Source organism: Xiphophorus hellerii, chromosome 7 (genome assembly GCF_003331165.1).
Source record: "Xiphophorus hellerii strain 12219 chromosome 7, Xiphophorus_hellerii-4.1, whole genome shotgun sequence".
NCBI classification, from domain to species: Eukaryota; Metazoa; Chordata; class Actinopteri; order Cyprinodontiformes; family Poeciliidae; genus Xiphophorus; species Xiphophorus hellerii.
In genome coordinates, this window is record NC_045678.1 from 8,434,552 (window position 1) to 8,461,406 (window position 26,855).

The 26,855-nt window shown below is 40.3% G+C and overlaps 1 protein-coding gene across 1 annotated transcript in view; it reads right to left on the reverse strand.

Annotated features, from left to right (window-relative positions):
* Window positions 1-26,855, reverse strand: part of slc49a4 (solute carrier family 49 member 4) — a 51,421-nt gene that overhangs the window by 13,801 nt on the left and 10,765 nt on the right. Inside the window, exons 3-7 of the mRNA XM_032567553.1 lie at window positions 20,863-21,134; window positions 18,572-18,701; window positions 14,085-14,193; window positions 9,433-9,500; window positions 3,311-3,438 (exon numbers count right to left, since the gene is read on the reverse strand). Coding sequence (XP_032423444.1) covers window positions 3,311-3,438; window positions 9,433-9,500; window positions 14,085-14,193; window positions 18,572-18,701; window positions 20,863-21,134 — 707 coding nt within the window. The remainder of the gene's footprint in view (window positions 1-3,310; window positions 3,439-9,432; window positions 9,501-14,084; window positions 14,194-18,571; window positions 18,702-20,862; window positions 21,135-26,855) is intronic.

Genomic DNA, 26,855 nt, shown 5'->3' on the forward strand with positions numbered 1-26,855 from the left:
TTCTATGTTGGTAAGTAGGTTTTGAGTCACAACCCGACTGTATTTTTGGGTTATTTATGTATTTAGTTGGAAGTAGGTATGAACGTCTGACTGGTAATAAGGTACATCAGTAGGGGTGGACCAATTGCATTTTTCTGGACGAACACTGATTTTTTTAAAAAAGTCTTACCTGCCGATTACAAATTTTGGCCGATACCAATTTTTTTCTGTCTGAAAAGTTGCAAACTATAGTGACAAAGTTGCTGAGTTGGCATCAGTGTGGTGACTATTGTTAGCCTCAGATGTGACCTGTTGGGCGGGTCCGTCATTAATTTATTGTCTGCTGATTTATACATAGGTTATGTTTAGTACTGACACACAAAATGTAAAAACCACATTGAAACAACATGTTTTATTACCAGCAATGCCTTCAAACAATACTTGCAGCTGCTGATAAGACATGATCTTGTCCGTTAGCCTAGAGTTGTTGCTTCCCTTAAAGCTAACTTTTCTTTTTTTTTCTAGCAGTTGGGGCAATAATGTTTCCAACAGAAATATTGCTTTTGGGGTGATTCCATCCTCGTAAGTGGTCCAATATGACAAAACTAATCAATGTACTTTGGTGAATTTTGGAGAAAATAAGTGCGCACTCTCCTTCTTATTCTGCTGTAAGGAGCCCCACCGAATATTTTTATTTCTTTTCGCCTGGCATATTAGGCATACCACATGGATATACTACTTGCCTACATGTACCAGGGAAGTGTCACTCTAGAGAAAAAGGATATTTGGAGATATCTGAATTGCTTGACTCACTTTATTAGATCAATCTTGCGTCTGCTATACTGTAAACATAGACTCCTTGCATATCTATAACCCTCGACCATCAATCAGTTTACCTCATTTCCTTTAGAAAGAGAAGTGATTTTTGGATTACAAATACGCCTCCATGCTCTGTGGTTCCAGATGCCACATCATCTATAAGTGATGGGTGAGAGAACAAATGCTTCTGTGTCAGAAAAATGTGTTTTAACATCCCTTTTATGTTTCTGCTTGAAAAACTGTGAAATGCCCAACTGTGATTAATTTATGTTTTATATGTTGATGAATGGGATGTTTTCTGGTTGTAAAATATGATACTTCCTTTTCAACAGAATGCATTAGCTTCTTTGTGTTTGTGTGTGTGTGTTGGTGTGTACTTGTTTAGGTATTCTATTTCTGGCATATTTACTAACCCTCTGAAGACCCAAGGGCCTAATTTGGTGTTAGATGTCAGGTTTAGAGGTATGGTGTGAATTAAGTTTGGTTAAGGTTGGGGTTAGGAATGATTTAGTATTAGTTAAGGTCAAGGAAAATGTCTGGGTTAGACATAAATACAGTCACTAAAATGAATGAAAGTCAATACAAAGTTCTAACATGGGCAGAAGTACAAACTCAGGGTTTCCTCCAGAAAACCTGCTAAGCCTGGTGGTAGGGGGAGCTGGGTAACGCTACCATGTTTTAGTGTTTAAAAAATGTCTTTACTGTTACTGGTGTCTTTACTGTTACTGGCCCGCCAGGCTGAAGAAAACCCTGAAACTTGTGTGTGTGTACTTTCTTATAGTACTAAGAAGCTATTCTTCTTAGTTCTATTTCTGGCATATTTACTAGCCTTCTGAAGACCAATGTCCTTATTGGTACCAAAGCCTAGTGATAATTAGGGCTGAAACGATTCCTTGAGTCATTCGAGTACCTCGATTATTAAAATTTCTTACGGAAAATGTATCTACCTCGAAGCTTCGTTAAGTTATGTTTTATTATTTAGCGCACTGTGTTCCGGCCGAGGTATTACTTGCATTGTGCAGAGCTCTCAATTCCGCCTGAGTTGTTGACGGAAGATAAGTGTTAGCAGCATAAAGTCCAGTTTTAAAGTCTGGCCTGGGAGGATTTTATTGATTGATGATTATGTCTGGGTCTTTATCGTTTTTCAGGGGACCAATAAGCATCCTTAAAATGACTGGCGAGATGCCTGGAGTACGGCAGCTTTTTTCCTCCCAGAGCTGCTGCCTGGTGGCTGGTTCAGAGCGAACAACGGGGAACAGCGCTGCAGGTGTATTTATACAGGTGAGCAGAAAGAATGAACACTGCGGGCAGCTGTGCGTTAGATCATTAACGTAAGTGTAGCTTTACAGACGAACCAGAACATTTATTTCATATCATCCCGGTCTCAACAAATGGGTGGTGGAGCTCATCTTGGTGGCACGTAGCTGGTAGATGAGTTTCTGTGTGACGAACGAAGATGTCAAATCCCGTCGCTAACATGAACACAAGAGCTATAAATGTCTGGGCAAGGTGAGAGTTCATCTATTAAATTCACTGCAGATGAATACATAAACAAAAAGTTGGATCACAGACATTTTTATAAGTGTATTTGTGAGCCTGCCTCTTTATTATTGAGTTGAATATAATTTCAGATTTTTGTATAACTTTTCTTCAGGTTAACTTAGAAAGTGAGCTATTATTGTTACAGGTTAATTTTCTAAACTACCGAAAAGTAACTGTTAGGGATGCTCAAATATGAAAAATTGGACTGATGTTGATATGCGGTAGTAATACTGCTGTTATGTTAGATTTACTGTATCTTTTTTTTTATCCAATTACTCGATTAATCGTAAGAATAATTGATAGATTATTAGATTACTAAAATATTTGTTTACAACAGCCCTAATCCTAATGCGGTGGACCTCCCTGTGATAGGGGTTATGGTTTTAGTTAAAGTTAAGGGTTAAGACTAAGGTGTGAACTGAGTTTAGATTAGGCTTAAGTTTAAGCATGTGCTGGTAATGGTTAAGTTTAGTGTAAGGGTCCAGGTTATAGAAATGAATGAAAATTGAATTAAAGTCAATGTAAAGTCCTTGTGAAGAGAGAAAGGCATGCTAGGTGTCACATCGCAATGTCTTGCTGCCCTCTTAGGTACGATGCCAGACAAATGAGACTGGGATCTGGCTGCATCAGGCTGCCAGTGTATAAAAGGACATGAGCTAGAGAGAGAGCGGTTCCAGGGGCTGGGAGAATGATGATGGACGATCGTGATCACAATCTGTGGTTTAGAAATACATGATTATATGCTTATTAGATGGCTTAGGGAAGGGGAGCTAAATCCACTAACATCCCATGTTATCGCTGATGTGAATTGATTGATAGCTCAGCTTGTCACACCTACTTCCTTTAATCATTTTGACTTTGTACTCCAACACGCACAATGAGACAGTGACTACAGGGTGGAACATGTGACTAAGCTTCAGTGACTGGAAAAAAAGAAAAAATCTTAGAGTCACCTTGACGGCGGGCCTACCTGCAGTAACCGGGAGGTGGGTAATTGTGCTCAAACAGGTGAGCGTAAACCATGTCGAGGACAGCGAGGCTCCTGCCAGCATCAGCACCAGAATCAGCTTCAGCATCCCACGGATGGAGTCTGCAAATCTGAGGTTCAGAAAAAGGTAAGGAGGGGGGAAAACAACAATAAAACTCCCTGTTGTGTAAAAATTCAAAGATACATACAAGCTGACGAGATTAAAAGATAGCTGCTCCGGAAACAAGACGCATCCTTCACAAACACAAGATGATACAACGCAATTTTTCAGCAACTCGGGTTCCTCTGTGACGAGTGTCAAATATATTACAGAGCACACGCACTGTCTCACAGGAAGGATAGATCATTTCCATCTCCCACTTGTTTCTGAGTGCGTCAGTTCTACTTCTCATTAGACTGGGAGACAAAACGCGTCGAGTTGATTCAATTTGTCTCACCAACTGAGCAGGCAAACTCAAGACACGCAGCATATTATAGTGTGGAAGGGAAACCACTGGGCCATATTTATAAAGAGATCCTTTAAGTTTCCAGACTTCTTTCCGCAGCCCCGTCTAAATTCATTTCAGCTGGCCCTCTCTTTACCTCTGGGTATACATATGTATGCTTGAGGAAGATTAGATGAGGCTGGATTTGCCTGTAGCAAAGACAGGCACTAATTGCTTTCATTTCGTTGGTCACAGACGAGATGCAGAAGAAAAGAGGGCTGAGCCTGACAAGCAACCCGATACGAGAATAAAAGAACCTGCTGTGAGTGATTGATCGGTTCGGCTGGGTGGTGGAGTTCTGTCAATGAGCTGAAAGCGAGGGGATGACAGAAAACAGCCTTTGCGTTGAGAGACACATTGTGCTCCGCCGTGGCATTTTTACAAGACTAATGCCTTTTATGCGTTCTATACGCTGACAAATTAGTTCTGTGTTCGCGGGACAAGAGAAACGTGTGAATGCTTCGACGGATCGCCGTGACAGGCCACAGAGCGTAACCTGACGAAACACCAAATGAGGCGTTCATGGTCCTGCACTTGCCAAAACACATGGATCTCTGTTCCTAGCCCACAGTCGCACCGCTAAAATCTGCATTCGCCATCTGCCAGAGGCTGGCTCGCATCCACAGCTCTTCACGCACTTCTGGTGCCAGAGATGTGCAAAAACATTTCCCCCCGCGCCCCGCAAAAGCCTCTCGACCCTTCTGCGGAGAAGATCACCGACGACCGAGCTGTATGAATTCCAATCGGCTCGTTTATTCACACCAAGCAGCTTTTCTCAAATAGTTCCCCATCTAGTCCCAGAGTACACTCAATAAAGATGTTTGTTACTGCTTTTGCTAAATGTCAGCTGAACTTGAGGGTTCAAAGAGGAGTCAAGGACTCGATGCAACCTGCTGGGTTTCCCCCGATAGAAAATTTTCTTAACTAATTTGAATGATAAACTTGACTGCAGTGTTTGATAATAACAATCAGAATCTATGTATGACTGGACTGAATTGACTTTTTTGGGAAGTAGCTTGAGATGACATGTTGTGAATTGGTGAAATATAAATAAGCTGAATTGAGTTAAAATGCTAAAAAAGAAAACAGGGTGACAGCAGCTTTTCCAGTGGGAAGCTGTAAAGCTAATGGTAACTTAATAGTGGAGTTGCTAGCAGCTAGCCGTAAGCCCATAACTGGACTAATCAAACCTGAACTAAATAATTCTACGTCAGAGATTATTTAAAACAAAGTCAAGATATGTAAACACAAAGCAGGCCATTTCAACATTCTTTGGAATCAGGAGCAACTTAGTATTAGTCATAAAAAGTGCAATAAATACATTGCTTAAGGCTGGAATATTCTACACTGATCGCAGATTTGTCAAAATACAGTACAGGATTTGCGAAGCCTTTAAAAAAAATTAAAAAACAGAGGACTCTAAATTCTTTTAAAACGTAAAAAATATTGTTAAAACTTTGTCTCTCATGAGAGAGAGACAAATTTACCAAATGCCATTTGGTAAATTAGGCGACTTAAATCTGTGAGGCAATATTCAAAATAAAAGTCAGTATTTTCCATGTTTGTAACAGATTTCATTACCAATAAACACAAGCTCATCTAAGTAGCGTCGAATCAAATTGCATTTTCTGCTCTCCAGTGCATGCAGGCGATGATATTATCGTTCAGGCCTGTCCGCAGTTTGAGCGTGGCAAGCACAGATAGAATAATACGATGACCAACACGCAATCACAAATCGTCCCTGGTTACAGGCAAAGCCTATTAGGCCGAAGCTGATCATCATTTGTATTTGCTCTGTATCATCTCATCAAGCTGGAGATTTGCGCACCTCAGGCCTCCATGACGTGCAGGAAAATTACCTGGTTTGCTTTTCTGCCTCTCTTGGGAATTGTAATGGGAGGATAATTGCTGAAGCTTGTTAAGTTGTTCTTTCCACATTCTTTGTTTCGTTTAAGAAAGAAAGGAAAAGGGCGCAGCATGGATCTTTGAGCCCATCAGCTGACGAACAGATACTAGTTTTTCTGCCGTGTGCGTTTCATGACAGGCGCGAAGACTCGGACTGCGGCAGGTTTAACAAACGCCGTCGTGAGACCGCCCACTGGAAAGAGCCAATTTGTAGGTAAATGCTGAGCTCTGGGTTCCCGAACACCTTGCTTCAGGAACATGGTGTTGATTGCTTCAACCAGGATTTTAATCTGCTTTTAATCCAGGATTAAAAACAGATTAATGGATCATTCGCCAATGATCTTTTTATGATGAACTGGATTACAGACTGTTGCGTGAAATCTCCAAAGCTTGGGATATTTTCTAGAATCTAACCCTGCTATGTAATTTTTCTAAACTTTTACAGGGTATAAATATCTCTGCAGGGGCTGTATAATAACTGTAAGTTACATTGTATCTATGCTACATTAAGGCTGCAAGTGGAAAGAAAACCCGATTTTAAAAGAAGGTATTAAGCGATCGTTTATTGTAGCAAGATGACAAGATCAGACAATAAATAAATATAAATCAAAGCTCATATTTGGATACAAGAGGATGAACAAAGGAAGTCAGTGAAGAAATAACAATTCTATTTGGTTCATCTTATGTGAAACAGCTCTTGCAAAACTGTTTTAAAATCAAAGGGTTGTCAAATCGCATCTTTGAGATTACTTTCTAATCACAGTCCCAGTGAGCGCTGAGATGGATAAAGAGAACACCAGATTCTTGTGATAAAAAGACACTAAAACTGCAATTCAGCTCTTTAATCATATTTCGCTTTCCTTCATCGTGTCATAAGTTCAGTGAGTGTGGTTAAATGGTCGCTGCATGTGGATGGGTTGCACTGCACAGCAACAACCTTTTGCCCACTACATGTGGTTGTATAAACTAAAGTCTAATTTTTATGCTGTTTTCTCATTCTTCTTCAGAATGATACCTTAAGACAAAAAAATTCCCAATACAAAAAAAAGACTTTTTTTTAACCTCAAATCCAAATTAAAATGTAATTTTAAAAAATTGCCAGTGTAAATATATATATATATTTGAGTTGTTGGAAGATTAATAAACCTCATTACTATGATTCCATTCCTGTTCAATACATTTTTCCAGCGAAAGAAGCGACGGGATAATTGCCAAAGCCAAAATTCATTTCCAACGAGAGAGAGGAATTATTCCCTCCCCTGACTCAGAATGCATAATCTACACCACAATTTATCAGTTTTGTTTACAACCAAATGCTTTCATCTCGTGCTGCAAACGGCCATATTGATTAAGATCGGGGAGGGGGAGGCGGGAGCGCAACGGGTTCATTTCCCTGATTACGGCCTAAAGAAAACACCAGAACTGCCCGGAAGCGACGATTGGCCGTCGCCCGCATCCATCAGAGCCTGAACCAGTTTTTCCCCCCTCCGTCTTTTGCAGACTCCACGCTTTGTCTTCACCGCGTGGCTCTCTATCCATCAGCGGAGGGGGTACTTGCATCAGCATCAATTCCACTCTCTCTTTTGTCACTGGGCTCTCGGCTCTTGTATTAAAAAAAAAAGAGAGCAGATGACACGAGGGGGGAAACAAAAGAGACAGATCCTCTTTGTTAAGTTCAAGTGGACGCTCCACTGTTCTTCACATGGGCCTTATCGGTTACGACTGATGTTATAAATAATGCTGCTAAAGTGCGGAAAGAGAAGTGGCTCATCTCAATGGTTAGGCAGCGTAGTGACAGCCGAGGCTCCCGCAAAGAACACGAATACGTCTTGAATACGTCTTCAGATGACACCTCACTGACAACCGCCTTTTGTGCTTCCATACTGTTTTGACAGTCTGTCAGCTGTCATATATGTTAGACTCGCAGATGTTTTGAAAGATGAATTTGTATGTTTGCCATCTTATCTTGTCTCCTAAATTGAAATCCACTTTGTTGCCGTCTATTTCTGTTGCTACCGTTTCACGTTTGGATGGCCTCCTCTACATTTTGGAGAAAATTTAACACCAAACCCCAGTTCCCAGTTTAGCAAGGTCTGATCTAAAACAACTGCGTTCTTTATAGTTCACCAACAGTAACTGGTGACTTTCCTCATGTGTATAAAGCGCGTCTTTCAGAGGGAACAAGCCTGCATCCTCTTTTCGCTGTAGACGACCTTTTCTTCTGAATAACTGACACAGCACGACATTGAGGATTAGACACAGAATGTGTGTGCAACTGAGCTGCAAGTAAGGAGCGCAGCTGTTAATGAGGTGTTACAGTGAATGCTTATTTTCTAATTTAATGCCTCAGTGGCTCCATCAAGTTTCTACTGAGCTGGCTTGTATTAGCTTAATAAACAAACTGAACTGCCATTTAAAAATCAGATATGTGAGAGGCCGGTTGTCTCGCAAGTCTGCAAAGGGTTGCTTTTGCAGACCGCGTTCGTTTTGACACTTGGTGTTAAAGTCTGGTAGTGTAGATGAGAAGAATGTGCATGCAGTGCCTTGCAGAAGTATTCAGACATATTTCTTTCACAATCGCATGTTACAAATGTGAACTAAACTATTTTATGTGACAGACCAACACAGAGAAGTTCAGACGGGTGTAGTAGGAGAGAAAGTTTTTTGTTTTTTTTATCTAACAATTGAATTCAGAAATCAACTAATAATAAATTAAGGCAAAAGTTAATCTAAGGTCCGTTCAAACAAACAGCTCCAGGTGTATCCGCTGCCTTCATGTTCTTCTTTACAACAATGAAGTCTCTGTCCTGCATGCGCCTCATTCTCACAAGTACGGTAACAAAAATGCCACCATTTGCTGGTTTTTTTTTGCGTCGTTCTCTGCCAGTGATACAGCGCCACCGATTGGCCCGGCATACCTACTACATCGTTTTCTGTGGTGTTGCTTCCCCTCGTTGTAGTCTGTTGTAACTCTAAAAGAGCTGTAGGGCTCGATGGCTCAGACTAAAGAATCTTTTAACAAAGCTACCGCTCCACAAATCTGATCATACTGGAAGAATTATAAGAAGGCAGTTTTTGTTTAAAAGAAGGCAGCATAAGTCAGATTTGCAGGTTGCTACAAGCCACGTAGGGGAGGCAGAAAACATTCAGAAGAAGATGATCCAGGACAACAACACTGATGTAGCTACAATGGATTGGTTTAGTTTAATATGAATTCATGTGGCTCAGTAAAAGTCTGGTGGCGAATCTGTGGTAGAGCTTGAAAACTCCAGTTCATTGATGCTCTTGGTAAAATTAGAAAGAGGTTGAACTGTTTTTGCAAGACACATTGGCACAAATACCAGTTTCCAGATGTGGAAAGAGATTTATGCTACACATTACAAATTTAAGAACAAAAACCTCATAAACCTTTTCCTTCCACTTAAGAATTATAATTTAAAGTGTTAATGGAGAAGAGTACCACTACACTATAGGAGGCCTGAAAGAGTCTGCGTGTTGAAAATTAGAGAGTCCATCACACACTCTAGTCATATTGTATAATCATACTTAATCATACTCAGAAGTCTTGACTTGTTTGTTCAGTTCTACAGGCTAAATTGGTTAGCCTTGTTGCTGAATCGGATGTCGAAATCTGGTGGATTGTGTTGAATTGAACACGGATTAACAGGTTTAACTTGGTGTGATGTACAGTAAACGTAGCAGTATTTAACTTACCTGGCCATTCCTATTCCAAACACACACCCGCCAACAATAGACCAGAAACCAATCCAGCCTGCATTCATCTACAAGCAAAAAAAAAAAGACAAAAAGAAATTGAACAGTGGGTTAAAAGAGAAGGTAAGAGAGGGAGGACAGAGCAAGACAGAGAGCAAGCACTAAGTGTTTGAAGCCTACTGAGACCTTTCAGTCACCATGTCAGCTAAATTGCCTAGTCTGACAGGGGTGTGTGTGTGGGTGTGTGTGTATAAAGGATTGTTGTCCCGCTTCTATTTAGAGGAATGGAAGCCAACGCTGGAGCATTTGCTCAAAGTCAGGAGACAGGATGTTATGGCCAGGGGACTGTCGGAGAATCAATGGCAGGTAAAATGCTGCATGTGTTGCAAACCTACACACAAACACACAACCAATAAGGGCGAGGCACCCAGATGAAAACAAGCAAGTGCCAGCGGCACTGTTTAGCCTCCCCGGGGCAATAACTCACTTTTCACCAATTCCGACCAGATGGAGGACGACACAGCGAGGGAACAGAGTCAAAATAAGGATCCGGCGCTTTTTGCTTAATCATCCTCCGCGCCCACGTGTCACCGAAGGCAATAATAAACAAAAGTGTACTGCCAAAGTTATTGAACATAAAATGTGTTTTGGCGTAGTGAGTGATGAATGCCTGAATGCCATTATGCTTGATGTAAATGACTTCCTGTGGACTGTCCTTTGGAGGACCGGGTTTCTCAAAACGCAACTGCATCTTCCAACGCAGACATGTAGCAAAGATCCAAAAAGAAACATTTTAATCAGGAGAATTACAACCAAACATTTGGGTCCAATATTTGTCGATGCAAGCTTGTGCAGCACAATAGCAAGATTTATTTATTTTTTTTAACATTTGCTCTTATTGAGGAAGCGAAACATAGATAAGCTCCTAAGATATTCCAATTCCTAAATCTGAATTATCGTGCACCACGAGCGGATGCAGAGTTAATTAACCGCGGTATTCTTAGTGCCTTGGAAAACTTAGAAAGGGCAGATTTGACGCCTAATCATCTCTGCTATATTTAAAGTGTGTTAATAAGCTTCAGACGACTGCTGCTATAAAAAGGTAAATCCAAGGCTCCAGGCTTTACACCGGTTTTCATCTTTGTTGTCTGTAATTTGCTCTCTCAATACTCTATTCAAACCAAAAGTCAAAACAAATATTACTATCAGCTCTATTTCGACGGCACATTCGTTCTCCTAACGGCTTCATGTAATCTTGAAAAGCCACACGTCAGATTTAGCAGTTGAACTCGGAAGAAAAGGCGGCTTCTGCACTCTGGTCAAATTGGACCTTGGAAAGTATTTTGGAGACCGATTCCAAGGGGAAACAAAACGAGGTAATTAAACTAAAAGAAGCTTAGACTCATTGGATCAGCGTTCTGGGTGCTTGAATTAAAAATGCACATCCATTAAAGCGGTGAAAGCTGATGACTGATGAGCAAAGTGGAGCACCTGTTTCCTGAAACGTAGTCGTTATGGTGACGGGAAGTTCGGCACTCAATGGGCCTGTCGACAGTTTTCACAGATTTCCCCGTACACAGATCCCACATACTTTCCAATGCTTTTAAAAAAGAAAAAAACCTTCAGCTTACTAATCCCTTAGTACGCGAGCAAGCATTGTCACTTTATACATTATTTTGTGCTTTAATGAGGGCTTTTACACGCACAGACAAAAAAAAAAAACGCTTTGAAAGTGAAAATTGTGGCTATCCTTATGAACACCCATTTTGGTACCCCCTTAACAGTCTTATAAATACACCTTGCATATCTACATCCTATGATGATACACACCTGTAGGCATGGTATACAGTAGACCCCAACCTATTCATGGATTTTTTTTTTTGTGTGTGTGCAATGCAACTCCAAATTATGTGGAAAATTTGCCCATTCGGGGATTTTTCCATGGAAGATGTCGAAAATATTCAAAAGAAAATGCAGCTTGGGAGTCGCAAACCTGCTTGAAAGGCTAATCGGCTGGCGTTTGCAAAGCAGCCAATCGGGAAGCGCCAATCATTGTGCCGAGAGGTGATGCCTGGTTCACACAGCAAGACTTGAAATTGTCTGGTGATTTTCAAAACCTGAGAGACCTCCCATATGACGATATAAATATCATCGATAGAACGGGTTTAGTCCTACGCCGAGTACAACAAAGACAACAAACAGATTTCACTCACAAACATTCAAATAAACATGGCCGACGAAGAAGAAGCAATGGGGATAGCTTGTGGACTGTTTTTATCAAGAGAAAAGACAGTAGAAAAAGATGTCTCCAAAGTCCATCTGACTTTTTGGTATGCCATGGCAGAACGTTTTGTCTTCTGTATCTTGTATTTTGAAGCGAGGTGTTTCCATCACATCGCTTTCTGACTGGCTACAGGCCACATGTCCCGATGTTCTTTTGAGCAGCCTAGATCACTCTTAGCACACACCACACACAGCAGGAATTTCTTTAGAGTAGTCACGATAATCAGAGCGTGCCAAGATGTCAGAAGGGGAAGATCAGGTCTAAATCTGCCATAAAAGTCTCACCATCTGAACCAGGCTTTAGCTTCTGTGATAGTGTCCACTGTGAGTGTTGACACAATGAGGTGTATTTGGTGTTTGAGCTATTAAAACAGGCAGTTATAAGGGGGTCTCAAGTATTTGTTGTGGCCCCTAAAGCCCATGAATATCAGGTGTTCAATGTACGTCCATTACCTGCAAAACCTGGCCAAAATGATTTGATTTAGCAAGGTGAGGCATTGCCAGTGTAGCTGCAGGGAATAAGCTGATGGATGAAGTAAAAAAGGAGCAATTTTTTAATTAATGGCTACACGATTTGTGAAAAACAACGCTTGTTGAGAGACTAGTATACTCTCCAAACACCTTAGCTCCTTCTGAAAGTCTTGCTCATGTAAGACAGCAGCTACTTATGAGACTAAAACAAAACAACAAAAAAAACATGTTTGTTATTAATTTTCTGGGTTCTCACATCCCTCTTGGCGTACCATCTACCAGCCAGCGAGACTTTTTCTTTTTTGCCTTTGCTCCTGTGCTTATCGCTTGCAGAATCAATTTATGCAACTTGTTAATCTGTTTGGGTGCATTTCCTGGTCTAACTGGCATCTCAAGATGACAGCAGTTAGACCAGAGCTACTTTGTCACCATTTCTCTCCGGCCTTGAAGTCGATACGTGTGTTTTACATCTACAGGAGATTTTGGACAAAATGATGCGGCCCGTTTTATTTATGTTTTTTAGATACAATCAAAGCATACACATATGAAAAACATCCAGCAGCAGTAGCTCCCGTGTTATCTATTGTTAAATTATGAAAAAGATTGATTAAATAACTAATGGACATACTTCAAGGAAAGCTGCCAAATCAAATGCAAAGTCACACACCTGTTTGTGTGGAGTGTGTGCTGGATTCGTGGACTGGTATGAGAGTGAAAAGACCAGAGTTTAACCCCATTATGGCATTTACACACAAGAAATGTGTGACACAGTCTAAATACTTTTATTTCAAACTGAAAGCAATAATTATTCCTACAACAGCCAAACATTTTATTCTTATATTTATACTAATGCTTTCTGTGACACTGATTTTTCTGTGGGCACAAGGAAGGACAAGTCATCTATGTTAGAAGTGCAGCATAGATGAATTTTACTTAAACATACGAAGGGGGACAGACACGATGCCTTTACCGTTTAACAGGATGCCTATGTGATGTGCTTTTATCTGCATAGTTTATGGATCTGAACAACATCTCTAAAGCTTTCACCGACAGAGAGACAGGATGAGTTGAAATGTACTTGGAGTATGTAAGCCCACATTGGGCTTCGCACAAGATGTCTAAATATGATCTTTTATTCATTCAGACACCCCCAAACTGTCACTAAACAAACATTTTGTTTTCCCCTGACTGGAATACCTCTGCTTCACTTTAGCAACCTCCGCCCTTCTGCTCTCTCGTTTGCCCTTGACGAAATACATGCACAAATTCCAGCAATAAAGTTCACTCAAAACACTAACGTTAACGAGCACTGATGAAAAGATTGTGATAAGTTCGAGGGGAAATTAAATCTAGGAACGAACTTGTATCCTTCTTTGCGGTTTCCCGAGAGACGCACAAAGCAGAGGTGTGGCAAGAAATGTCTCATCCTCTGCTCTCCTGTGTGTAAATTCCCCACAAGCAGCACCTGTCTGATGAGAACCTCAAAATAATGCTTGTTTTGACACGGGTTGAAGGTAGGGAGGTACAAATCATGCAGAGTGTTTTTCTCCGAGCTGCACAACAGCCCGTCCCTAACTCAACATGTCCAAAACTCTGGCAACGTCAGGAAAGCAACGATGACAATCTGACAGGTCTGAGAAATGTGAACAAATAACCCAGCAGGAATAAAATTAAGACGAGGACACACTGTCGAGCTGCGGAAATGTAGGGCTAACATACAAAAAAACACTTCCCTGCTATTATTATTATTTTATTAAATAATTGACATTTTTAAAACATGAAAAATGGTGCGCTTTGGCTCACAAATCAAAAGGGCACATAAAAATCACTGTCTGTTTAAACTCAACATGTTTTCTGTGCTCAAACTTAGAAGGACAGTGTAATAATTTGGATCTTACCTGGCTGACTTTGGCCGGAGTAAGAACCATGTCCAGGACTCCAGACCAGCCGCCGATCACTCCTGTAGGGACCGCGTAGGCCAACGCAATCATCAGGAAACGGAAGTTACTAAAGGCGAGAAGGAAAACGAGTCAAGCCTGAACACAAAGGGCTCACAATCCCTTGAAATTCACATTTCTATTACTGATTTAAGTGTCAAAAAGTACGTAACCATACAGTGTATGCAAAAAAAAAAAACTGTCTATCCAAAGAGTCAATGAGCTGGAGTTCTAGTTCATGGTATTTGTATCCCATAAAAGTATTGGATAAAAAATATAAAATTGAAAGTTTTACATTATTAAATGTTTGTCTATTAAGGAACATGAATGGAAGTAATTTAATAAAATCAACAACATCAGGCTCTATGTATGTAATGGTAAACTGCATCAACGTATACCAACATTTTTATTAAGTAACCACAGTTTAAAAAAAGAAAATTTGAAATTTTCTGTCAAACCTTTACTGTTGTTTCAACGTATTTCAACTAAAAATCCAGACACACACCTGAAGGGACTGGAAAACTGCAACAGTATGGAGCTCAGAGTAGCACAGGACGGCCCCTCCCCCACCTATTACTTCGCAGTTTCCAAATTGCATACTAATTAGTTTTCCCTAACTTTTAAGAAAGGAAAACATGTCTCCCAGCTAAAAACACTAACTAATGATTTCAACACTAAGGAAGTTCTAGCCATTCGTAAGCCTGTTGGAAAATTACAGCTAGCAACCAAACAGCCTGTCTAGCTAATGTAGGAGCAGGAGGAGAAAACATAACATTTGCCACAACAAACACCATAAAACACCTACTAAATTTTACACATTATATGTGTGTGCTTTAAATTCAAATATGATATCCATGCTACATATAAGATCACTGTAATTGTAATATATGGAGGAATAAACTTTGTTTTTCTTAAGTTTTTAGATAAACACAATTAGATCATCCTATGATCATCTTTATTCAAATATTTTGCCAATGTTACCTTAAATTGTTGGTATTTTTACTAAATGTTTTCATACTTCACCTTGACTCATGTATAGCTGACATTATTGAAACAAAACAAATGATCGTCTCTAAAGAGAGGAAAATTGTTCAAATGGCAGTGCCATTTAATTTAGTTTATAAATTAGTCGTGATCAACATCATTTTACTATTTTATTTTGCATGTTTTTGTCAAATGTCATTATTTTCATAAAAAATAAATTTTCACTTTGACATTTTGGTGATTATAATTTGACCATGATGGTAAATTATAAAGACCTTCTAGAGAAACAAATTGGATTGATTTGGTTTGGCTTATTCCTATCTCATTAAAATAAACAAAACTACCCATGATAGACTACTAGTACCGTGCTGCAGGATTTAACACAAACTCTGTGCTGTTTGCCATCAGCGAAAAACAAAACCAACTCCCTAATAGCTTAAGTGTGCCCACTTCACTTTCCTATTTCGGATCGTGTGGCACCTCTCCACTCCTATGACACCTGAATACAATCACTGGGGACACAAAAATCTAATCACCTTTACCCAGTGAGGTGGCAAACTAATTTAAAAATCAGAGCCACCTACTCGGCCCAAACAATGCGATTAGAGACACTAAGCGGTTGACAAATGAGGCAAGGCAGCAGGCTCGAAGAGTTTTTCCCTTTTAGCTTTTTTTTATTTTATATATACTAACCCGAGTATTTATTGAACGGTACTTTGCAGAAGGAAGACTCTGTGGCTTAAATGTTGAGCAGAGAACAAAGAGAACTTTTTGGGAAAATGTGCGCACTCTTTTCTTTCAATGGTGGACCTTGCATGTTGTTTCACTTCAAAATAGTGAACAGAAAACTCCAGCTCTCTCCCTGCTGCAGATTGCACGCTCCGTCCCGAGCAACACGAGGCTCCTTGGCCTTGGTGACAGCGTGGCGGGACAATCATAAAAGCACTCTGATGGAGCACTCTGTGGGTTTTTTTTTCTTTTTCTTCCTGAGCACCCTTTTCATTAACCTTGCCACAACAGCAGAAAATCAATACCCAAGCACCTTTATCTTTATACATGACCTTATATAGACATCCAAAGGAAAGCAAGCACATGCTAGGTATGCTTTAACTTTCCAGTTTTTGGCAGTGATGAAATACCTCTGCAGGAGTCTCCAAGGAGGTCTCAAAAAGAGGGTGTTATCAGCTAAGTGCCATTTGTCCTTGGCCCAGCAGGTTGGAGGCGAATGCATCAAGACGACAACTTTCAAAGCTAAAAGTGTGTCTGATCGGAAAGGAGGGATGATCAATACTCATGCTTTTTGGTCTGTGGAGTTTGATCTCCCAGAGGCAAAAATGGGGGAAAAAAACACATATATATATATATATATATATATATATATGCAATGCGAAGACACAGCCAGGGTTTTAATTAGGCGGCTGCTGTGGAAGCAGATGTGAGCAACTGGAAGCTCACATCAAGCTGAAGATCATTAGCGTGTGCTTAGATCTTGACAGGGTAAATGGATGAGCAGATACATCAGTGGGAAGGTGTCAGGAATACTAAGTGATCTGCTGTGCAGCACCTGCCTTCAAAGTTACTATGTGTAGTCCTACATTTTTCATTTCAAAATTCAAACTCGGTAACTCCAGCTGCTGGATAGCTGTCCCGCCACGGCTGACCAAGAAAAACATTCATCGTAAATTCATGGTCATTTATGTCTAACTTTTTGATCAGCTTAAAATAGACTTAAAATGTGAACGTGTACAAATGCAGGATCAACCAAACCTACCAACAGGAGTTCGACATAGATCTCAAACCAGCAGAAGTTGTGCTCTCTAAAGTGTTAATGTTATGGAAAAGTGGCAAAAGGAAAGCAATTATTGAAAGGAAACAACATAAAATTACAATGGGAGTTTTCTCAAGGCATGCAACAAATGAAGCTGGGCCAAAACTATTCCTTTTAACGCATGTACAAAACAAATGCAATGTTTAATCTCACCAAGTTTCTATCCTGGTTAAGTAAAGGTTAAATGAAAATAATGAATCCAATCTCAGTGAGCTTTTGCTATTTTGCAAAGACGAATGGGCAAGAATTCCCCCACATGTACCAAACTACTAGAGACGTACCTTCATAAAAAGCCTCAATCCAATCTGACTGAGCTTCAGCTACGCAAGAACAGCCAAAGCTTTCATTAGCTTTTTGTGTCACAATCTAAAGGTTTAGATTTAGTGAAAATGTGGCAAAATACAAATGAATGACCAACTTTTAGAGTCAATTTTAACTCAAAGTTCAAACTTGACTTGGCTATTCCTTTGTTTTTTTTTTATTACAAAATGCCCAATATAGACAGCATTGGAGTTGATGGTTATAATGAAGCAAAACATGAAACATTTAAGAGGCAGAAATCATGGGTGTGCTAATCCATTTGCTGACTGACGACGCCAGTTGCAAAAATAAAAAATAAAAAATTGTTATCAGCTAAAACCAGAATGGGCAGGCCACCCATCGTGACTGCAGCAGAACCTCGAGTTCCCATTTGTAACCTCATGTAAATGTGTACACCTCTGTCCAGAACCATCCCCCTGGGTTTCTATCTGCTTGGTCTCTGTCATCCATCAACAGGAACTCCTACAGTGGAGGGCGCTGAGCCTCTCTGAGCTGGTCACAAGCCTCTGAAAATCCAGGCGTCACAGTGGAGTGATTTCTTACTCAAGGAGAACAAATGCAGCCAAGAAAGTTAAGCCAACTCCCTGACTGCCGTCGCCCGGCTTGTCTTCTTCTCTCTCCAGCCTTTATTCCCCGGCCACTGCTGCGGGCGTCATTCCTTAACAAGCCAAGCACTGATTCTCAGGCGCTGCTGCTTCCTGGTGGCCCAGGGGGATAAACTTGCCCTTGATGGAAAGTGTGATGGTGTGAAGAGACGGGAGAGGGGTGAGGGTAGGAAGGGGGTGCACAGGATTATAATAAAGTGTGATTCAATTTTACCTCCTCTTTGAGTCTCTTGTGGGTGGAAATAGACAAACAACAAATAGATGCCACTGACTTCCAGGGCCTTGTCTTAATAGACCATCTCTGTCTGAACATTAGACGCGTCTCTTGGGAATAATGCTTATATAAAATAGCAACTACTTTATCATCCGTTAAGAATCTAGAGGGAGGGCAGGGGAGTTTCTTTGATAACAACTTTGATTTGGTAACAATGGCCGCCATCCATTGCTTGGCTCTTTTCAGGAGCCCCTAGCATCTGCAAACGAGAAGCCAGACTCTGCGGACAAAACTTTGAAGTTTCGGCAAAAACATCCCCACCCCCCAACACCCACAGACCCCTGACTGAAATGAGGCCATGAAACAATACAGCACTGGAAAAGCAGTTTCTGTGGGAATGGATCTCAACAATCACAAACACAGGTTAGGAGAGCGAAATGTTGCAGACGAGGTGTGGGTAGGTCTGTGTTTGCCGTCTGAGCAGGAGGACTTTTACCTGAGGAGTCTGCAGATGCTGCTCCTGTAGCTGAGCCTCTGGCTAGCCGCGGCCACACTGGGGGGCACGGGAGGGCGCGACGGGAAGTAGAGCAGGACGGCTACGAAAAACACCCCGATCGCCGCCAACTCTGCCACAGCACAGAGACGCTGAAAGTTAGTTTCACAGATACAGTAAGACACTCAACAATGTGACTTTTTTTAGAAAGAGAAAAAGGCCAACATGACATTTCTGAAGAGTCCTCTGAAGACTCTTCACTGAGATAAAATTGTAGACTAGAAGACATGACATTAAAATGAATGTGTCTGACAATATCATCTGGTTGACACTACAACCCACTTCTCTTGGGGACGTAATCTGGTTTACGCTTTCGGGATTAAGAATGACGGAAAAACTGCACTGCCATGTTGTTTTTCTGTCACTGCAACATGGAGGAAAGGGTGAAATGTAAGTTGTGTTTTTTTGTTTTTTTTGACAGTGGCAAGGAAAAGTAGTCCCACACTTTGAAGTTTTTGTCATTCAAACATCAACTTACTTTATTGACAGCTGACACTGTCGCGTAGAAACGGGGGTCACTCCCCAAGACGCGAAGAGGAAATAAAATGAAATTACAAAAGAAGATAGTAACGCACAGTAACGCAAAGTGATTTCGATAAGTAACTGCAGTCCGACTACTGGATTTGAAATAGAAACGCGTTAGATTACTCGTACTGACATCACTTGTCACCGTCTAATAAATAAAGCGCACCCTTTCGTAGGAAAATATAAGCGTCACCTGTCAGAGCTGCAGTCTGCTACTCTGCTTGCTTTTACGACTGATCACACCAGAGAAAGACTGTTTATAGTACTTGAGTGTCAGACAAGCTATTTAAGTCAAGCCTCTTGTCTATAAAGCACAAGTCAAAGGATACGTTCACACAGCAGACCTTGATGCTCAATTCCAATTTTTTGCAAACCATTGTTTTCGCTACAGGCTGCTCGTATTCACCAAAGAAGCAACTGCAAAATGACTTCTGTGTGTGAACGGTATACGACCCCAAAGCGACTCACGTTCGCAGTAGAACGTAGACGTCACTAGGAGGGCATTGTTTACGGAGGCAATAATGGATGTTGCCATCTATAGATCAATTTTATGATTGTTGAGCAATAGGAGTCAACAGCACTGTTACACGAGACAACGGAAGCTAATAAAAAGAAAGCACAACTAATAGCAACGGCCTATTGTGGAGTATCGACTGCAACTTCTGTAGTGACGTCTGTTTGGATGTGGAACGATGTGGAGTCAGAGCCAAGAGTGGTGGGATTGTGACATGATGCGCTTCAGTGACACAAACCTTTCAGAATTTTCGAAAATGTTTATTACTGGAATGGACTCACCACATCTGGCTTCTTCTGGTGCAGATTTATGACGAATGCCTCACGTCAATGACGCAAACGTTGGATTAAATGAGATTTGGCTGTTCTGACTACAGAAGCTTTGAAAACAATGCAATACGTATCCAATTTAGCGTCAAATATGAAGTGGCACAAATCTAATTTTTTCTTTGGGTGAAAAGAGTCTGGGTGAAAAGATCCCACCCAGACTCTTTGGGTGGGAGTCTGAATTGAGGTGTTCAGACTCCCACGAAAACCTTGGAAATGGGGTCACATTTGCCTGCTTTGTCATCTAGTCTGAAACTGCAGCTCGACTTTGACACTGAAACTTGAGTGATCATCTTGTTCAGGATGATGTGCAGCGGGGTCAGTTTTTTTTTTTTGGTTGGCCAAACGTCTAATACTGGTCTCATCTTGCCAATTAGCCTTCCTCCACATGTTTGTTTTGCTCCCTACGTAGCTAGAGACAAATTACAAATGGGACTTCTTATAATTTCTTTTCACTCTTCCATAGGAGTGAACTACAAATATTGCCCTGTTGGACCTCAAGTAGGAAATCTCTCTTTCCTTTCCATGACCTTCAAAAACTTCCAATTGATAAATTACGTCTGCTGTGTCCTTCAAAAATTAATAACACTACCTTAGATTAAACAAAGCCGCTGCTTCAGTCTATTACAGCACACTTGTTTCTCTTTTCATCATCCTTTTAATTTTCTGAATCAGTTAAGCATAACAGTCCCAGCAAGCTATTTTTCAGAGGCACAGTTACGAGGATTATAGCTGGAGCTCTTTGTGCAAGATTCTTGAAACCCTGTTGCCTGATTGTATTTCTGTCCCCTGACGGCGCACACACAATGTCGAAATAATGTGCCATCGATCGCGCGTGCCTTCGTGAGTTTCTTGCTCTTCACCCGTACCTGCATACATAACCAGCTGGATTCTGTTCCGGATGAAGGCGGTGGACGGCGGTGCGGCAGACGCGGTGCCCGTCTGGGAGTCGTTGGGAGCTGGAACGATGAGAGGTCCCACTATGAACGACGCGGCGCCTCCCAGGTAGGAGAACAGAGAGGCCACGGCTGTTGCCGTCGCTCTCTGGTCGGGGGCGAACCATGTGGTGGAGAGGTACGGCCCGGCGCTCATTATGGTTGGCCCGGCCAGACCATTTAGAAACTGGCCTCCATGTATTAACCTGTAACAGAAAAGGTAAAATATGGTCATTTCAACCACGCAAAAAAAAAGAGAGAGAAAAATTATGCATTTCTGCTAAAAGATAGAGTAAAACTGTTTACTCGCTCCCTTAAAAAATGAATCCCCATTGGCTGTCCCATTACTTGGCACACCTGGTAAATATGCATGAAAGATAGGGCCACACCATATAAATTTTTGATCAATTGCTTTTGATGAATATTCCAATGATGATATCAATTATGTTTACATTAAACTCTTCTGACTGTTTTCTGTCATCAAAATGTCCACACTGTTTTAGCTTTAGCAGCAAACATACATCCAGTCAGTGAAGGCGGTGAAAGTCTGTCCAACAGGTCAAATATATTATCGACAAGCAGAGTTTATAGGCACGGCACAACCAGACACTGCATCCAAACAGTTCTATGTGATCGCCGTGTTGCACACATCCAGTCATTTTCCAAGAAATCCAACTATTTGTTTGAAAAGATTTATTTAAAAGTAGAAATCCCACAGTAAGAAACAACTGTTTTTTTAACAAAAGCACAGTTGCATCACCCTGGGTATTGTCTTTTGTAAATAGGACGGCCATTAGTCTTCGCCAGAACAGTTTGTAACAGTAAAGAGCAGTAAAGAAGATCTCTCACCAATCGTCTTTGCACCATCCCTCTGGATTGGCCATGGTTTCTAGCCGGCTCTCTTTTCTACAGCTTTGTTAAATTTGAAATGTCTTGGTATTAAAAAGTACTTATGATGCCATACATAGTCTCATTCTATCGAAGAGAGCCTTTGGAAGAGATTCACAAAACCGATTTTGAGTCTTAGAGGGTGAGAAGGCGAGATATATTCTTTAAAGTTTAAGCTTTTGGTCATGCAACAACAAGATCTGTACAATAAGTTTGTCCTCAATTATAGTTTTCAAAGTAACATGTAGGGAGATACAGTGCAGATTTTAGACATAGTGATGACTGGTGACTATAGTTAGTGTAAACTCACAGTTGTGAAAGATACATCTACAGTATATCCACTTTATGAGGAAGCACAGAGACAGCTCATCTTTTTAGGTTCAAGACAGAAGAGTCACGAAATACCAATTAGACATTTCTAGAAACATTGAAGAATCCGAAAGAAAAGTTAAGCATAAATTGAAACAATCTTTACCTACTTTTCTTCTAAAATATTTATTTTTCTTTAATATTTATAGGATTCCCCCCCACTAAGACATGCTAAGTGTGAAATTAGATAACAGTAGTAAAAGACTAATTTCTTTTTGTATTTGTTACACATCTTCGCCTGAGACGGCGACAAATTTGTCAATGTCTGTACCACTAATAAATAACCAAGTTAAAGACGGCTGCACCATAAGGCGTTCCATCAGTGTACTCATGAAACATAAAGTAAACCTATGAAGACATGCAGTAAATTATTTGTTTATGAGCGTCTGACAGAAAAATGGCAAGCGAAGGAATAAAAAAAGCAAGATATAATTATCTCCAGGGATTAGTTTAGCAACTCGAGTCCAACTTTCAGTCGCACTTTCGTACCTTGAGACCCAACTGTGAGAGACGGATGCATTGTGAGATATCGCCCCCACCCGATGCCACCGGAGCCCCTCGCCACCCTCAGCCCCCTCCGGACCTGTCTGACTGAGACAGCCAGCCGCTGGAGACAGCTCACGGCTGATTGATTGTCTCTAAGCTCAGTAAAGACACCGTTCATTCACAGCAGTCTGAGGTGGCTCAGTGGGGACTGAGGCGGGAAAGGAGGGGAGAGAAAATGATGGCAAACAAAGAGGGTGAGGAGAGGAGATCTCATGCTTATGTGGAGATTTTGAAGACTCAAAAATATGCAGCAAGTTTCCCTTCAGAATGGAAATTTGACGATCAAGAGTACAATAAACTTTATTAAACTGATTCATTTGGCAATAAGTCTATATATCAGGGATTTACACATTCTGCTTTGGGCAACCACTGAGCGAAAAGAAGTAGTCTCACTCAATTTCTATAAATCTCACAACTATAAAAGAGAGTTTTTACTACCAATATTGCCCCCATGATAAGTCATATAGCTCCAGTCCCAAAACTCGCACTTCCACTCGCGTTCCACCCTTGTGTCCTTCAAATCCACATTTGTGTTGAAGGGTTTGAGTGCGTAGTGGGTCCCAGTTTTCCACATCCGTCTTTCACCCCGTCCCTTTTGGGTCCTATTTCCGCACTTTTGCTAAGCCCACATCCAGGAGGGCTTTGGTGAAGTATATTACCCACAATTCATCACTACACGTGACGTTTTGAATTAAAAGGCATAAATTTGGCAATGTTCACTACAAAAAAAAAAAAAAAAAAAAAACAGTTTTCAAATGTGAAGTATTGAAATGTTGTTTCACTCTATTGTACCTTTGTGACTACCATCAAATTCTGCTTTGCATTTAGCAAGTCATAACAAAACTGTTCTGTTCAGTTGAACATTTGATTTTGGAAAGCAAAAATACCTATGGTGTACCTTTAAAATCAATATCTTGATGTAGTTGTTTTCAGAGATACAAATGCCTAAATAGCTACTGGTCCGCCATTTTGGATGTCAAAGAGGTGTACTTTCCCACTTCTCACATTTTTGCTGGTTTGTATCCTGCACATTCAAAGCCTTATATTCACTTCGGCTGAGCCCACACTTCAGAGGAGCGGAGGGTGTAGTGCGAGTATTGGGATTGGGCCATAACATAGATGACAGCAACATTTAACCGTGACACCTGACAAAATCGTCTGCAAAATGTACACTTCGTTTCACATGCAATTATTTGAGCTCTTTCTACCATTGCTGTCCACAGCTTCTGGGCTCCACAGATGAAAGTGTCACAGCAGACCATAAAGAGCTGTGGTCAGAGGCAGACTGTTAGGAGAGAAACTTATTCACCCTACATCTTCATCCCACATCTTAGACCCCCTGACATCCCAACCTACACACCAGAACCTCCTCGATTACTCTGTGGCCCTTACTTTTTCACTCGTCCCACTCTTGGTCTTTACAGCTCCTCTTTAAAACTTTCAAACATCACCAGCAACTGAACTGGCATACTTTTTTAACTTTAACATTTACCACAGAACAACATATTTTTTGTCTATGTAAATGTGTAATTTTGACACTTTTGGTGGGTCTGATGTGGCCTTTCAAGTCACATCTTAATAATGTGCAACACAATGCCACAAATTCCAAACCATAACTGAGTTTCAATTTAATAAAAACTCTCAAAACTATAAATACACCTTACTAACAATGTGGCAATATTACATACAGGTGTTTGAGGATGCAAGTCTAAAGTTAGTAACTATCCAGCATCTAATTTTTAAGGATCATATAGCCTAGCTCATCTAATTTGATCACCAGCTAAGTCAGAAAAACCCCAAAATATGGTATACTCCCATCAAACTTTGTTCAAGTGCTACTTGCAGGTGGTGGAAAAACACTATAATAATGCTACTTACTACCATCATACATTAAGCCTGCGCTCGGTCTACACTGACGAAGGTTTGCTCACTTTGGTTGTGCTGAATGCTAGGATGGCATTCCAATCTTATTTTTTTTATTTACCTTTTCGTGACTACTTTGTAAAGAGTATTAGACCTTCATCACCAGACATTCAAGCAATTTTTAAATATGGAGAAAAAAATCAATTCTGATGTTTCAGCAAAAGTAGCATCCTGTGTCCTAACACACAAAATTTAAAAAAATTACAATTCACAGTCTACAGGCTTTATGTGTGATGTTTAATTGGTATTAGAACAATTAGTAGGAATGTGAAGATGAGGCTTTTACTAGCCGATGATAATTCTGCTTTTCTTTAAAAGTCTGAAAGTTTGTTGCCTAAAAAAGAGACAGGACTTTTCAGTTTTGATGCATTTACTGAACGTGGAAAAAACAAATATCTTTATTAAAAACACTGACTTCTTTTAATAGCTGATTGATTGGCTCATCATTAATAATAAAGTTATTGCATTCACAAAACACTTTTGATAAAGCTGGGAACATTTGCTGCAGCAATCTAGTAAAGACATTAACGGGCAAAAAACTAAGTCAGGAAATCTCAAATACAAAGAAATGATCATGTAAAATTTTAAGTGTTAACCTTCTACTTATGAAACGGGATGCAGTTTGAAAAAAGAAAAACGGCAGGGGATATTAAGTTCAGGGAGGACAAACCTTGAACTCTGCGTCTGTAACTTTCCTGACTGTGTTACTTAACCCTCTCAGTGTGTAAAAGCTAAAAGTCCAACGTCCCCACCTGAGTCACTTTGTCCCACTCAAGACTGCTGAGTGGCTGCTTTGAAACGCTTTGAACAAAGCTGTTTCAGGACTCTGAACCAACGACCAGCTGCCTTGCACTGTTATTTTTTTGTTGTTGTTGTAAACTCAACAGGCAGAGCAGACTTGGCTTTTCGTGAGGGGGAAACAAACACAAGAAATGTGGAAAGGCCAGTTCAGTGTGAGCTCACACAGCCTCACAAAAATAAGGTGTTTTGTTAAGAACGACAGAACCAATTGACTCTTTAGAACCAGAACCTGAATTCCCTTCTCTTTCGTCCGTGGTTGCGACGATTTAACCCTTTTGAGGTTTTTCAGTGCTGGAAAGTGCATCACCTTTTTCTTTCTATTGAGATTCAGACATAAACCTCTTTGATTTATGCCGCTAATGATTATAAACCTGCTGGATCGGTTTATCTTTGAAATAAAGAAAGAAAGATACTCCAAGTAAAATAAAGTAGCATCTGTTCATATCAATGTGATGTACTTTCTGTTTTGATAAATCTTATGATTAGATTGGTTTGGATTATTCTAAGATTGTACTAATATAACTACTTTTTCTCAGTCTGGGAATTTTTCCAGTTAAATTTAGATTGATTGATTTTTGTGTTATTGTATCAAACTTGTGTGACGTGAATAAAATAAATTATTTGTAATGAAGCTATAGACAGTGATTAACTTTGTGCACTCTTTGTTGTTTTTTTTCCCCATAGAAAGTAGGCTCAAGTGCTTATGTGTTCAGAAGCCAATGGCATAAATTGGACCAGTAATGTCCAGTTCATGATTATAAAAATAAACTACACCCCTGCATCACATCTGAGAAACAGTCTTCATCTGAATATGTTCGCATCAGAAAGCCTCATCTTGTGGGATTCCTCAAGCTTCAGTTCTGGGCCTTATTCTTTTCCTACTCTGTGTACATCCACTGGTGACATCCAGCTCTACTGTTTTGTTTCTTTTTTTTGTTTTTTTTCCTCTCGGTTATTCCGAGTTTCATAAATTGTCTAAGTTAATTTAGTGCCTGTCGGAATTTTTTAAAAAAAGAAGAAAAAAAGGGTTTAATGGCCATTTTCTCCAGCTAAATGAATATAAAACTGAGCCATTGATCCAGCAATATCTCAGTTTTATAGGCTCCTCTGTTAAATCATGCCTCAGTAATTCGGATAAGCCAATGGCTGCACTAGATGTTTAAGTCAGAGGATTTATCTGTGACACCAACACCTGGGAATCCACTTCCTCTGTCGATTAAAAGCAGCAGAAGCCGTCTTCTTCACACAATGATTTTGTTTGAACAGCAATTCTTTCATTTAGTGTCATTTTAGTCTCTTGTCTAAATTTTTATTATGTTTTTCTATTCTTTATCCTATAATGAAGCCTTACATGATTTTTTTTTTATTATTTCTGAACACTAATACACTTTGCTTATACT